Source organism: Amblyraja radiata, chromosome 14, assembly GCF_010909765.2.
Source record: "Amblyraja radiata isolate CabotCenter1 chromosome 14, sAmbRad1.1.pri, whole genome shotgun sequence".
NCBI classification, from domain to species: Eukaryota; Metazoa; Chordata; class Chondrichthyes; order Rajiformes; family Rajidae; genus Amblyraja; species Amblyraja radiata.
In genome coordinates this window covers 35,287,593-35,304,092 of record NC_045969.1, presented here as the reverse complement: position 1 = coordinate 35,304,092, position 16,500 = coordinate 35,287,593, and the positions used below count along the sequence as shown (strand labels likewise).

Sequence of the window (16,500 nt, the reverse complement as noted above, 5' to 3'; positions counted from 1 at the left end):
CCCCTTCGTAAATCCATGCTGGCTCGCACCGATCCTGTTACTGCTAACCAAATGTGCCGCTAGTTCATCTTTTATGATTGACTCCAGCAACTTCCCCACCACCGATGTCAGGCTAACTGCTCTACAATTCCCTGTTTTATCTCTCCCGCCTTTCTTCAAAAGTGGGATAACATTAGCTACCCTCCAATCCACAGGAACTGATCCTGAATCTATAGAACATTGGAAAATTATCACCAATGTGCCCACGATTTCTAGAGCCACTTCCTTAAGTACCCTGGGATGCAGACCATCAGGCCCTGGGGATTTATCAGTCTTCAGTCCCATCAGTCTACCCAACACCATTTCCTGCCTAATGTGGATTTCCTTCAGTTCCTCTTCACATAGCTAAAGAAGCTTTTACCATCCTCTATATTCTTGACTAGCTTACCTTCGTAGTTTCTCCCCGTATTGCCTTTTTAGCTATCTTCTGTTGCACTTTAAACATTACCGAATCCTCTTGCTTCCCGCTCATCTTTGCTAAATTGTATTTCATCTCTTTTATTGTTATACTGTCCCTGACTTCCCTTGTCAGTCACGGTCGCCCCTTACACCACGTGGAATATTTCTTCCTCTTTGGAATGAACTGATCCTGCACCTTCTGTATTATTCCAAGAAATACATGCCATTGTTCCACTGTCATCCCTGCTAGTGTATCTTTCCAGTGAACTTTGGCCAGCTCCTCGCTCATGGCCCCATAGTCCCCTTTGTTCAACTCTAACATTGACACCTCCATTTACCCTTTTCCCTCTACAATTGTAGATTAAAACTTACCATTTTATGGTCACCACTTCCTAATGGCTCCTTATCCTCATAAGTTCCCTTATCAGATCCGGTTCATTACACAACACTAAATCCAGAATTGCCTTCTCCCTGGTAGGGTCCAGTACAACCTGCTCTAAGAATCCATCAAAGAAGCATTCCACAAAGTCCCTTTCTTGGGGTCCAGTACCAACCTGATTTTCCCAGTCTACCTGCATGTTGAAATCTCCCATAACAACCTAGCATTACCTTTACGACATGCCAATTCTAACTCTTGATTCAACTTGCACCCTATGTCCAGGCTACTGTTTGGGGGCCTGTAGATAAGTCCCATTAGGGTCTTTTACTTTTACAATTCCTTAGTTCTATCCGTACTGACTCTACATCTCCTGTTTCAATGTCACCCCTTGCAAGGGACTGAATTTCATTCCTCACCAACAGAGCTACCCCACCCCGTCTGCCCACCTGTCTGTCTTTTCGATAGGAGGTATACCCTTGAATATTCAGTTCTCAGCACTGGCCCTCTTGCAGCCATGTCTCTATAATTCCCACAACATCATACTTGCCAATTTCTAACTGAGCCTCAAGTTCGTCCACTAACTGAGCCTCAAGCTCGTTGAAACAGGCCTTTCATCCCTACTTGCCCACGCCGACCAACATGCCCCAACCCACCTCTCTGCATTCAACCTATATCCCTCTTAACCCATCCAATCCATGCACCTGTCTAAATGTTTCTTAAACGTTGCGATAGTACCTGCCTCAACTACCTTCTCCGACAGCTCATTCGAAACACCCACCTCCCTTTGTGTAAAAAAGTTACCCCTCGGGTTCCTATTAAATCCTTCGCCCCTCACGTTAATCCTATGTCCTCTGGTTCTTGAATCCCCTACTCTGGGCAAAAGACTCTGTGCATTTACCCGATCTATTCTTCTCATGATTTTGTACACTTCTATAAGAGGTGTAGAGAACTTTATTCTCAATGTTCTCCTTTTGCTCTTGAAATAATTAAAAACGATTCTTGCTTCTTTTGTTCTGAGCTTGGAAGCAGATGTTCGTGTCCACTCTGAATCCATTCCAAGCAGACTATTAATTTTCTACTCAAATAGACAGATGGTGGCATCCTGCAGAAACATAACACTTTGTGTTAGCCGGAATAGTAGAACAGTTTGAAGTGCACCATGTAGAGATGATGGAAGAACACAACAGTTTTGTAGGTTATTTTTATAGTCCTCCATCTGAATATTTTCCTTTCAATATCTCAAAATATGGGAGGTTTCTCAAGTGGCCAAGTGGTGTTGCTTGCAATGCATGAATTTGGTATTAATTGGTTCATTTGAGCTATTTTTGCCACTATCGGTTTGCATCAGATAGGACCAGCTGATGGAGCCCAACTCCCAACCTCTGGGTAACTTTAACACAATTTGGGTGGTACAGTGGTGTCGCGGTAGAGTTGCTGCCTAACGGCACCAGAGACCCGGGTTCGATCACGGATGCTGTCTATGCAGAGTTTTTACGTTCTCCTTGTGACAGATTTGCAGGTTGATTGGCTTCTGTAAAACAATTGTCGCTAGTGTGTAGGATAGAGCTAGTGTATGGGTGATCACTGGTCAGCGCTAACTCAGTGGGCCGAAGGGCCTGTTTCCACGCTGTATCTCTAAAACCAAAACTAAACTAAAATCACACCACCACCCTGCCCTCCAAGCCCTGAACCCAACCCCAAGCACACGTGGCATGGGAGATGTAAGAAAGTTTAGGGAAAAATGTATCTTGCCTTTTGACCTCAGAAGAAAAATGGTCAGAAACTGAAAATGCCCAAACGTTGAGCAAGCCGAGGCAGCATATGTGTAAAGAGAAGCAGAATTAACGCAAAGATAGACACAAAGTGCAAGAGTAAAGGGCCTGTCCCACGAGCATGCGACTGCATGCGGCAAGCGCGACCAAACCAGAAGCTGGGGCCGCGCGGAGGTTGAGTGATCCCACCAGCGTGCGACTGCATGCGGCGAGCGCGACCAAACCGGAAGCAGGGGCCGCGCGGAGGTCAAGTGATCCTGTACGAGTTGACGTGAAGTTCGAGCGAAGTCCGCGGGAAGTTTGCGCGTGACGTATGGTGTCAAGACACTGAGTACGGCGTCGAGGCGGTGCGTACGGCCTCAATACGGTTGTGGGCCGGCAGGCCGTTGCCGCGCGGAATTTTTGGAGTGTCAGTTTTCCGGAGCCCAGCTCCGCACAACTCAATATGGCTCCGGCGATCGAAGAGGGACCGGCCCCGCGAGGCCGTACGGCTCAAGCGACCACGTTAGGTCGCGCTTGCCGTATGCAGTCGCATGCTCGTGGGACAGGCCCTTAACTCAGCGGGTCAGGCAGCATTAAAAAAAAGATTGGTGACATTTCGGGTCGGGATCGTTCTTCAGACAAGGGATGGGGGGTGAAGAGTGAGAAAAGACCTGGACTAATCAAGGCCGACCACAAATGATCTAAAGCTAGGGAAAGTGTGATCTCAAGGGGGATGCAATGAGGGATGAACTGTGGAACTGGTAAAATGACTAGGGTGGAGGAAGGGGTCAAGGGGTGAGAGGAGGCATGTGTGAGTAGAAGTTACTTAAAAATAGCGAATTCAACAATCATACCACTGGGTTGTAACCTGCCCAAGCGAAAAATGTGGTGCTGTTCCTCCAAGTTGCGTGTGGCCTCACTCTGGCAATGGAGGAGGCAGTTCTTTGTTTCAACAGATTAAGCTGCCAGCTCTGAGACCCTATCAGCAGCACCAGGAGGTTTCCATGATACAGCCGTCAAGCTTCCCCTTGTACAGTGGATGATCTTGGCTACAGCCAGCAGCTCATGCAGCTGATGTTTGTAGAGATACAATCAATCAGCACTCACTGCATGATCTGCCAACTTGTTCCCTGGGCTTACCGTCCTCAGGGGAAAGAAGTACCTTCCTGACATCAAACTAGTCCTGCCCTTGTGCAATTTATATACATAAACTCTGGACCTCCATGTGCGAATGACTTTTGAATTTACATATTACATTTGACTGATTCTGATGGATGAAAGCCTCAGAGGTACATAGTGCTATTTATTCATGCTCTCCTAAAACTTGCTCAAGATAAAAGTGGAAACAAAGAACTGCAGATGCTGGTTTGCAATAAAAGTGCACAAAATGCTGGAGCAACTCAGCAGATCAGGCAGCATCTCTGGAGAACATGGAGAGGCTACATTTCAGGGGGTCAGGACCTTTCTTCAGACGGAAGAACAAAGAAGGGTCCAAACCCAAAACATCACCTATCCATGTTCTAGGAAAGAACTTCAGATGCTGGTTTATACCAAAGATAAACAATGCAATATTGTTCATCAGAGTCTATGTGCATAACTGTTAAACACAAAATGCTGGAGCAACTCAGCGGGTCAGGCAACATCTCTGGAGATAAAGGATAGGTGCTGCTTCGAGTCAGGACCGTGTCTGAAAAAGGGGCCCAACCCAAAATATCACCTATCCTTTTTCTCCAGAGATGCTGGCTGACCCACTGAGTTACTCCAACAGTACGTGTCTCTTTTTGTCTAAAGATGAATTTGGTTTCCCTTTCGTAGATTTAGATCTATCCAGTTTTTAGCTTTTTGGTGGCACTTTCAAATAAACTTGTAGCCAGCCTCTGTCTTGTTATTTAACCCGGCATCTTTGATTCGTTGAGAAAGTAAAGTCTTGTTACCTAATTGTTTGGCTGCTGGAGTTCCATCCTAGCTGTGAAAACATTTTGTCTCATTAGTAGCTGAGATATAACCCTCGATGTTTTGGATCCTTTGTAGAACTGCATGATATGTGCAATTTTGTATTTATTCATTACATGCTTCAAAAGTGATATTTATAATGCAAATCAAAGTGTTAGAAAGTCCAAACCCACGCATGGTGGTAATAGCTGTTAAAGCAAGCTGCTGAGCAGGGGAGATATCATCCCCACGCAATACTCACCTACAAGATGGACACTTGTCAAGGTGTGATTAGCTGATTCGTTTATGCAGTTCTTAGAGACACCATTTGCTTCTTAAAAAATCCTGCTTTATTTGTAGCTATTTAACTCAGTGTTACCGGAGTGAAAATCAATGGTTCAACTTTACTTTACTGTCATGTTTAGTTCAGTTCAGTTTAGAGATACAGGTGGTAAACAGGCCCTTCAGCCTGCTGAGCCTGCGCTGACCAGCGACCCCCCTTACACTAATGCTATCCTACACACTAGGAACAATTTACAGTTTTTATCAGAGCCAATGAACCTACAAACCTGTACGCCCTTGGAGTGTGGGAGGAAACCGGAGCCCCCCGGAGAAAACCCACGTGGTCACGGTGAGAAGGTACAAACTCTGTATAGGCAGCACTCGTAGTCAGGATTGAACCTAGGCCTCTGGCGCAGTGAGGCAGCAACTCTACCGCTGCACCACAAAGTACAGTGGAATTATTATTTTTTGCTCATTGTTCAGTGACACTCTACTATATATTAGGCACTATCATACTAAGTACAAGAGTGTCAGACAGTAGACCACAAGCCATGTTTCCAGCACCATCTTGGAGCCTTCAAGTTCAGAGTTGTTAAAATGATTAGAGAGCTTGTTTGAGTTCATCCTCTTCAGGCAAGTCTATAGAGGAATGTTGAAAAACAGGAGGCCATTCAGCTCATCAAACCTGTGCCAGCCAAATGAGCATCCCATTTTCTCAGTTTCCCCTTAAGAGTGATTACTCTCCATTTTACAATATTGACAGTAGTCTGGGTTTTGTGAGGCAGGGGAATTGCAGTGGTCCTCTGAAAGGTTCATGACCTGCAGACAGGAGCCAGGTGTTAGCCTCAGTGAGTAGTCTAGGTGGATGGATGCCCCAGAGTCAGGATCCGTAATTAGAATAGTGGGAGTAGAACACAAAAGTGCTGGAGAGAACAGCAGATCAGGCAGCATCTATGAAGGGAATGGCTTGGTGGCGTTTCAGAGACTTCAGACTGATAGTGGGAAGTAAGAGGAAGGGGGGCAGGGTCAAGGATAAGAACTTGACAGGTTCGGGCTACGGCCTCCAGATATCATGACCAAGTTTTGTGGACAGGCATTAAGGTGATTGGTGCCCCTTAGTGAGAGTGGAGTGCAGAAGATCATGTCTTCAATCTCCCCGCTCCTGTCAGGCAGAAAACACACAAGCTTGAAAGTGCTTACACCGGTCATTCCTTCTTCTCCGTGCTCCTGTCCCGCAGGAAGTACAGAAGCTTGAAAGCGTGCACCACCAAACTCAGGAACAGCTTCTTCCCTTCTGTTATTAGGCTTCTGAACGGCCCTTCCATAGCTAGGGGAACAGTCTGACTCACCTCTACCCCATTGCGGACATTGGACTTTGTCTCTGGAGCAGGTGCGCTACAATGCTGAGAACTCAGTTCTGCACTCTGTGTCTTCCGCTTTGCTCCATCTATTGTACTGTGTTTGACATGATTGCAATTATGTATAGTATTCCCTGAACTGATTGGATAGTTTTTCACTCTACCTGGGTACTCGTGACATTAATAAATCTAAGCGTGAAAATGAACTAAAAAGCAGAGTGGCGCAGCGGTAGAGTTGCTGCCTTACAGCGCCAGAGACCTGGGTTCAATCCTGACTATGGGGGCTGTCTGTACAGAGGTTGTACGTTCTCCCCTTGACTACACGGGTTTTCTCTGGGTGCTCCAATTTCCACCCACACTCCAAAGACGTACAGGTTTGTAGGTTAATATGCTTCGGTAAAAATTGGAAATTGTCCCTAGTGTGTAGGATAGTGCTAATCTACTGGTCGGCAGGTCGGCGCTGACTCAGTGTTCCAAAGGACCTGTTTCCACGCTGTATCTCTAAACTAAACTAAACTAAAGTAAAGTAAGGCACTGACCTTAGAGGCTCTCAATATAATGGTGTGCTGTGACGACCAAATTGTCATTTGTCATTTGTCACTCCCAGGGCAACCTGGTCTAATTTCCTCAAAGCAGCACAGGGAAATGACATCCTCCCTTGAGGAAGTGACACAGAAATCACGCCAAGCATGCAAGGACAATCAACACAAGGAAGTGCCTGGTTGAATTTACACCATAATGTAAAACCATCATTTTAGTTTCACTCTGGCTAAAGTACATTTTCAACACAAATAAAACTGATAAAAAAGTTCTTCTGCAATTCCATTTCTAGCCTCATAATTGTAATCAAGTTGAACGTCCAATTTTACTTCCGAGCCTTGGGTTCTGTCTTTTTTAGACATTTTTTAAGAGATTCAGTGCGGAAACAGGCCCTTCGTCCCACCGAGTCTGCACAGACCAGGGATCACCCCGTACACTATCATTAGCCTACACACAAGGAACAATTTACAATTTTAATGAAAAGCCAATTAACCCACAAACCTGTACATCTTTGGAGAGTGGGAGGAAACTGGAGCACCAAGCCCCCACAGGGAGAACGTAAAACTCCATACAGACAGCACCTGTAGTCAGGATTGAACCTGGGTCTCTGGCGCTGTAAGGCAGCAACTCTACCGCTGCGCCAATGTGCCATCAGTATGCTGTTTTCAACCTGTTGGGGAAAAGAGACATGTACAGCAAACAACCTTAGAATTTTTTACTGAATATTACAACTTCATACAGTGTTCACAACAAATAATAGCAGGCAAATATGAAGAGTACACTTCAAAACACCAAGAATGAATTTCAAAGGATTACGAGGGAGGAAGAAAGACAGAAATTTAATGAACATTAATGAATAATATTAACAAAAAATCATCAAGGGGAATAAAAGGCATTGGAGAGGAACATTAGTCAAGAGTGTAGGAACAAAGAAATGCAGAAATTGATTGATGTGCCAATAACAAAACTGCTTGAGTAACTCGGCAGATCAGGCAGCATCTCTGGAGAACATGGGTAGGTGACTTTTTGGGTCGGGACTCTTCTTTAGAGGTGGGGTTGTAAAAGTTCTTAAAAAGATAGACAAAGTACAAATTCTTAAGACCATACAAAGCTTTAATTTAACGTCTGACGGGTGTGGACCTAAAGACCCAGAGGCAACAGTTTTACGTCTGAATCTCCAGCAGCACACACAAAGAAATACCAGAAAACCCGAGCTTATATACGTACAGACATAAAACCAATTGCATGATGTAATGTATAAGAAACCATTAGCCACCTCCAAAGATGGAGTTGTTTTTCACTCTTTGCCAAAAGCCAGTCATCCCAATGGCATCCTCTGGCCCCTTCTTATCTGATTAACCTCTTCAACTTACATTAAAAAAACTTGTAAGTGAGCTGTGAACTATTCAACTTAAGTAAAAAAAACCTTTGTCATGATGGGAGTTGTCCAAATCCCATCATGCATTACAATTGGCTTTTTACAACAGGAAAGCTTAAATATGACAACAATCAATTAATAACTAACTCTTTCAGGGTGGCGTAAAGTGACATCACGTGAGGAAATATCATGGAAGAGCAAGGCCTCTTCCCTCCCCTCCCACCTACAATCAGTCTGAAGAAGGGTCTCGATCTGAAACGTAACCTACCCATGTTCTCCAGAGATGCTGCCTGATCTGCTGAGTTACTCAAGCAGTTTTGTTATTGACAGCTGCCTGACCTGCTGAGTTACTCCAGCACTGTGTCCATTAGTCAAGCCTATTTCATTGTCATATATACTGAAATAGAACAGTGATTGTTTTACTTGCAGCAGCAGCACAATGGGTTTGCAAATACAGAACTCAATAGATAATATCATAAACAAACATTTAAAACATTCTGTTAGAAAAATCATGATTTTAAAAAAAATCAAAACAAAGCTCGAAGTCCCTTGTGCAATTCAGGCAGTTCTAAGTTTAGTTGGATTTCTTAGCATTCAATAGCCTGATGCTAGTTGGCAAGAAGCTGTTCTTGAACCTGGACGTTACAGTTTTGTAAATGTGCTGGCAAGGATGTAACTGATAGGAGATAAAGGTGTTAAAATACAGCCTTGCTTTCACACAGATAATGATATCAGTTGGAGAGCAGATTCTTTGTTAAGATTTTATCAAAAATCAGTGTTTTATTTATAGAGGTAGACATTAGATTATGTACAGTAGTTCATTGCCAGATGGAGGCTGAGGAGAGACATTTTACAGTCTTTAAGAGGCAGAAGATTACATAGAGAGAGATTATCTCTATTAATCAGTGAGATGGAAATTCACAGTTATAATAGTTACATGGTAAATTGATGCAGGTATTTCTAATTCAAGTTTCCTCTTCAGACTGAGAAATCAGAGTAGGACACAGCTCACAAACACATTAGAAATTATTTACACATTTAATGATTTATCTTTCTCAGAATATCATTTTTTTTAAATGTTTATCACAAGGATTTTTTTTTCAACTCTACATATTAAATTAAATGAGAAATAAAAGTGGCAAAGCAGGATCCACGGGTGATTTTATTTGTGCACTATGGTTTTGTCTTGTTTTGGAAAGGGAAATGCTTGAGTATTTATTCACAAATGTAACATCCTAACTAAACTCCATTCTGCAGGAACCAAAGTGTTGTTCACATCTCTTGAGTACATCTTCATATATCCTAACACATCATGAGCAAACCCAAAGGAGATGAGATGTGTAAAATGTACAAACATAAAATAATGCATCTGAACTGGAAGCACAGTGCTAGCAGATCTGGCAGAACACTCAGCAGGTCAGGCAGCCTCCACAGAGAAAAGAGAGATAATTGTCACAAAATATGGAACTGCAGATGCTGCAATCTTGAGCAATACACAAAGTGCTGGAATCACTCAGCAGGTCGGCAGCCTCTGTGAAGGGAGAGAGACAATTATAGTTTGGTTTGATGGCCTTTCATTAGAATTGCAGGATTGTCAAGATGAGGGAGAGAGAAACATCTGATGAGAGGTCATTGATGTAAAACATTAATTCTGTTTCTATTTCCACATATACAGCCAAGCCTGCTGAGCATTTCCAGTATATTATGTTCCTATTTTGTTGTGTATTTAAATAATCTTTTAACTCATTGCCAATTTTTCCCAGAGATGCCTATCCTAAAGAAGGAATTCCAGTATTCTCTATGTGTAGGAAGGAACTGTAGATGCTGGTTTATACCGAAGATAGATACAAAATGCTGGAGTAACTCAGCGGGTCAGGCAGCATCTCTGGAGAAAAGGAATAGGTAACTTTTTGCGACGGAAACCTTCTTCAGTCACCCATTCCGTTTTGTTCAGAGAGGCGACCTGATCTTAGAGCAGCAGTTAGGAACGAGAGGAGATACCAGATAGAGTTCTGCATCTGTAGTCCCTGGTCATGCTTTGCACTTATAAAACAGAATGCTGAATATTCACATTCTTTATCTGTCTTCTTCATTTGCCAAATTTGCTGTGTACAGTACAGGAATAGGAAACAGAGATGAGATTATTCCTACATCCGGAGGAGGCGCTGTCCTGAACGGCTGCCTGTCCTGCAGCTGTCCGGTTTTTTCCCCTTCTTTTTTATTATTTTTAGTACGTTGAATGTACAGTCAGGGGGCCTAATCTTTTTATGTGTGGGGGGTGGTGGGGGGGAAGGGGGAAACTGCTTTTCGAGTCCCTACCTGGTCGGAGGGGTTGCCTTCCTCCGAGCAGCGACTTCGACCTGTCCTTGCGGCCTACCAGCGGGTCCTGGAGCGACGTTTCCCTGAGGGGACCTGGCCAGAACATCGGCTTTGGCGGTGGCGCAGAACATCGGCTTTGGCGGCGGCGCAGCGCTGGAGCGCTATTGCGGAGCGGGCAATGCCTTTCCTGGGTCGTCGCGCTGGAACTCCAGTATGCTGGGACCGCCGATAAGAACATTGTGGAGCCGCGATTCTGTGGAGCGGCCAGCTGCGACGCTGAACGTTACATCCCGAAGCGTGGGATCTCTTGCTGAGATCGCCAGTGTGCGGAGCTCCGTTCGGCGCGGTCTGTTGGCTTGGAAGCCGCAGGCTCCGGTGGGAAGGCGGCCGTTCCTGGCACCCCAAGCCGCTGGGGGTTCTCCCGACGCCGAAGCACCATCACCCGGCGAGAACATCGGGCGCCGTGGCGGCGACTGCGGAGGCCTCAATAGGCCCGACTTTGGGTGAACAAGAGGATGGGGACTGGACTTCGTGCCTTCCCCCACAGTGGGAATCACTGTGGGGGGATGTTTTTGTGTTGAACTTCTTTTTGAATCTATGTTGTATTTTTATTAGTGTGCTGCAAGGACATCAGAATTTCCCCTGAATAAGGGGATTAATAAAGTTTAATCTAATCTAATCTAATCTAATCTAATCTAATCTAATTACAACGAATAAAAAGTAGAATAAGCAAAGTACTTTTAAACTGGTGAGAAGCGTGTTTATTTTTGACATTACAAGGCAGCAATTTACCCCAGAATAATTAGTAACTAAAATGTTTCAGATTCTGTGTCAAGGAGAATTCCAGCAGAGATGGACAAAATTGTAGGTTAAGACTAAATTGATCCCTTCTACTGACATCAAAAGAGGTGGCTCGGCTATGGGGCTGCTTTCCCCAGGAACCCCCTCAAATTCACTGGGGAGATTTGTGATTGTCGTGACAATCACAGCATCTGCCTGGAATGAGTGATGTTGTTCATATTTTGTGAACTGATTCAGTTTGATTCACCAGCAAAAAAAACCCTGCATTTTCTGTATGCCTGCAAATGGAAAGCAATAGGCTTACACACATCTCCCAACTAAAGAAACAACGAGGAAAGAAAGCATACCATGTAATTATCATTACATAGCAATATAAAAGGAACAATTTCCATTGGCAAAAACACTTGAAATATCCCAACATTGATCTTGGAGTAATGAGACAAATATTTAGTGCAGGAGGAAATGTTGGGGTTAGAAGACCAAAAACTTGTTCAGAGTTCAGTTTAAGACACAATCTACAGAAGGAAAGAAAGATTGAGCTAAAAAGTAATAAAAAAAGAAACTGCAAATGCTGGTTTATGCCAAAGATAGACACAAAATGGTAGAGTGACTCAGCAGGTCAGGCAGCATCTCTGGAGAAAATCGATAGGTGACATTTTGGGTCGGGACCTGTCTTCAGATAGAAGAAGTCTGACCTGATGAGATACTCCAGCATTTTGTGTCTGAGAAAGATTGAGAGACTGAACAACTGTAAAGAAGGAATTCCAGTACTTACTGCCTTGAAAATGGAAGGTCTGGCTAACCATGGCGGAATGATTGAACCTACAGAGAATTAGAGATGAGATAAAAGGCTGGAGGATTGTCAGTGAAGTAAGTAGAGACTCGACCAAGAAAGGATTTGAAAATAAGGTTTTAAAATGGAAGCAATGTGTAAATAGGAGCCAGTGTAAGGCAACTGATATGTGGATGGTCTGGTAAAAAGTGATTCTTTAGACATTAGAGATACAGTGCAGAAACAGGCCCTTTAGCCCACCGGGTCCGCGCCGACCAGTAATTACCCCGTACTCTAACACTCTCCTACACCCGGAGAAAATCCATGCGGTCACAAGAGGAACATACAAATTCCAGACAGAAAATACCCATAGTCAGGATCGATGCTGGGTGACTGACGCTGTAAGGCAGCAACTCTACCGCTGTGCCACTGTGCCGCCACTCATGTGTGACAATCTTTGATCATCTAGTTCAGTGCTTCATAAACTGGTGAATGGTTCACCCAAGGGCGAATGAAATCATTTTGGGGTGAATGAAACCAGAGGGGTGAATGAAGGGTGAATGACTTAATTTATTCATATATATATATATATTTTTTTTTTTTTTTTCTATACTTATAAAAGGCATTGCCATTAAAGTGGTTAGTAAGCTCCTCTTATAGGTTTTAATGGTAGTGGAACTGGAAATTTGATATGTGGGTTTCTCTCTACCTATGGTTTTCTAATTTCAAAGTAGCAGGATATTTCCCAAATTTACTGTAATATAACCTTTTAGAGAAGACCAGACGAGCTAGTGGGATCATAAATTTATGAATGGCAACACTGGGGGATCGCCTGTAGCAATTTCGCTACCAAAGTTGATATTTGGTGGTATTGTGAGCTTTTGTCGGGGAGAGTTATAGAAAGTTTTATTGGTTGGATACTAATATATTAGATCACAAATTCCATGGTTTTTTGAGCTATTTTCCAAGAAAAAAACAGCAGTAATCAAAGCCCAAAAGGGTAGGATGGGGCTGAAGCCCAGTGTTTAGACCCAGTGTTGGAATGGTTTTTTATCATTCTAATAGAATGATTTCCCAACTCCAGTGGTAATCAAACTTTTTTTTTCACTCCTAGTTTTTACATATTTTTAGGATGATCTTAAAGTTGAATAAAATAAACATTTAAGAAATGAGTTAATTTATGTTTTTTGCTCATGTGACAAAACAAATTATATATATTACACACAATGGAAATTATCAAAAATCATAAGAATATTTAGTCTCGGGTGAATGACATTTTGTGATAAAGACTCAAGGGTGAATGACACTGAAATAGTTTAAGAAGCACTGGTATGGTTTAAAGAGAGGAAGAGCAAGCCCATCCAGGAATGTACTGTAATAGCTAAGGCACAAACAGACAGCTTCAAATGGATTAAGGCCTGGCAACCCTGTGGAGATGGGCATAGGTTATCTTGTCATCAGATATAACATCAAGCTTCCAAGCAATATAAATGTTGATAATTGCTGCACGAATACCCGAAGAATGCAATTTTGAATACTAAACTGCTATTGCCATTTAACCTTAAGGGAAATATTTTTTTCATGTGTGCTATTTAAAGCAAAATCAGTCATCTATTTACTTGTTCCTTTGAGCTGCGTCTGTATCTTGTCATTTTGTAGTAGGTCGAATTAGCGATCCTGTTACTGATTGAATAAGTTTCATTTGTTGTTACTTTGTGTGCTTTGCTACTTAATACAGAATTGTGTAGTGCACTAAAATCATAGCTTTACATTGCATACTGCAACATGACATTGAATTGGTTCCAAGGAACAGCATTCCTGCACTTTGACATTTATACCAAGAGAGCAAAATTAAACTATTTTTAGCCACAATTGGTCCTAAATGAGGGAATATGTTCTTCCCTTGACTAATATCCACAAGTAATTGAACTCAACTACCATAAATTCCTAGTCTGAAGTAGGGTCTCGATCAGAAACGTCACCCATTCCTTCTCTCCAGAGATGCTGCCTGTCCCGCTGAGTTACTCCAGCATTTTGTGTCTACCATAAACTCTTTCCATTTTAGGATTATCGGCATAACAAGGAGGAGCTCTGGTCTGGATTGGAATAATCTCCATAATGTAAAAGAAGAAATATCTTTTGTTTTTGTAAGAAGTGAGCCATTTTGTCCCTGGATGTTAAATTCAAATTCCATTTGAATTTGTCTAAAGGCTACATCTTAATATATTGTGTTTATGTTTTGCCTGTCTTGTACTCTACATTGATAATAATACACACATCTGCTACACTCCTACCTGCGATCCACCATCATGCCTTTCACGGCAACTTCTCACAGGTTTATTTTTTGCAGACTGGGAAGAAAATAATATTTCATTGCATTGCAATTAGTGGATACTTTATTCCAAAAATGTAGGATTGATTGTCCACAGAAACAATTGAGGAAATGGAGCTATGTGGTGTAGGAAGGAACTGCAGATGCTGATTGATACCGAAAATTGACACAACATGCTGGAGTATTGGAGAATAGGTGAAGTATCTCCAGAATAGGAAACCCTTCTTCAGACTGAATGGAGCCAGCAGTCTTGACATTTCAATATTAATATCCTGTGTTATTATAGGTTTAAGATGACTTGGTACTCCACATTTCTTATTTTATATTATTATACAATCGGAGTTCTAACATATCTCTTGGTTTGATAGATTTAAGCTTAGTAGAAACAGAATTGTAGATGCTGGTTTATACACAAAAGGACACAAAATACTGGAGTAACTCAGCAGGTCAGGCAACATATCTGGAGAACCGAAAATTGGTGATGTTTTGGGTCAGGACCCTTCTGAGAATCAGTGATGCTGAAACTGAAGTAGTTTTAATATTCTCTTTTATCTTTTGTCCCCCCCAGGGCCCCCTTCTACCCCTCGAAATGTAATTTTTAACATCAATGACTCCTCGCTGATCCTGGAATGGAGCCCACCAGTTGACACAGGGGGACGGAAGGACCTGACCTACAACGTCATCTGTAAGATGTGCGGCTTGAGCCCAAAGAAATGCTCGCTGTGTGGAGGCGGGATGCGATTTTTGCCCCGTAACACAGGTCTAACGAATACCTCCGTGACCGTTGTGGATTTTCTTGCTCACATGAACTACACGTTTGAAATCGAGTCAGTGAATGGGGTTTCCGGTGAGAGTATGGTCCCCAGGCAGTTTGCAATTTTCACCATCATCACTAATCAGGCAGGTAAGTGCTCTCCTGTTATCCCTTCAGGGTATCTTCCAGTGCTGGTGACTGTATCGCTAATTCTGTACCATTTAGTCTCAGAAAATAATACCACTAACAAATTGACTAAAGTTTCAATGGATCATCAGTACCTTAACGCAGGAAATTGAAATGATATGCCAACTACTAAATTGAAAAAAACACTAATCTTTTCCTACTACATAGTCCATGAAGAATTGAGTTGCAAAGGAAAATTGAGGTTGTTTATTGAGATGCATCCACCTCATCTGTTTGACATGGTGAAACTTTAATCCATTCAAAACAGGGCAGCTAGAACTATACTTGAAAGCAAAGTATTTCAACTCACCTTTTCTCGTCATTCGGGTTGGTTAACGTTCATATCTTAGATGTCTAGGCTGTGAATTCTGACATATTTCCAATGGTATGTATCTGTGGAATTCATTGCCACAGACGGCAGTGGGGGCCAAGACATTGGGTATTTTTAAGGCGGGGATTGGTAGATTCTTAATAAATAATGGTGTCAAAGGATATGGGGAGAAGGCAGGAGAATGGGGTTGAGAGGGAAAGATAGATCAGCCATGATTGAATGGTAGAGTGGACCCGATGAGCCAAAATGGACTAATTCTGCTCCTGACATGAACTTATGAAGAGTAATCAAATTGCATAAAGAAACATACCTGAGCAACTTATCTTTTTAGTTTTCTCGTTGGCCTGCTTCTTCACAGAAGGTAGAATTTTCATTTTCCAGGGTGATTGCATATCTATCTCTCTTTCTCTCATCATCAGCTTCAGTTGGCATGTACCCTCCTCCCCTTAGAACAGCGCGATTTCACATCCCACCAAAGCCTTCAATGCACAAAGTTGTCTTACATGTTGGCATAGGCTTGGGAAGGGAATGATTTATTTCATTCAGAATCGCTCCTGCACTAATGCAAGCTGCAGTAATGTATAACTAACAGCAACCTCTGGATTTCTGTACGTTTACAGATGATCATGGACATTCAAAGGCTTATCAATGGGCAGCAAAATACACAAATTCTGGAGTAACTCAGCGGGTCAGGCAGCATCTCTGGAGAAAAGAAATAGGTGACGTTTCAGGTCGAGACCCTACTTCAATCTCTTGAGTCTGAAGAAGGGTCTCAACCCGAAATGTCACCCATCTTTTTCTGCTGCCTGCCTTGCTGAGTTTCTCCAGCATTTTGCATCTGCAGGTATCTTCGGTGTAAACTACCATCAGCAGTTCCTTCCTACACAGGCAGCAAAATACACTTGTGTTCAGCCTGGGAGTGGGAACGTGCGCAAATTTTCCCA

At 42.8% G+C, this 16,500-nt stretch overlaps 1 protein-coding gene across 1 annotated transcript in view; it reads left to right on the top strand.

Moving 5' to 3' along the window:
• Nucleotides 1-16,500, top strand: part of epha6 (EPH receptor A6) — a 519,829-nt gene that overhangs the window by 352,794 nt on the left and 150,535 nt on the right. Inside the window, exon 5 of the mRNA XM_033033136.1 lies at nt 14,854-15,189. Coding sequence (XP_032889027.1) covers nt 14,854-15,189 — 336 coding nt within the window. The remainder of the gene's footprint in view (nt 1-14,853; nt 15,190-16,500) is intronic.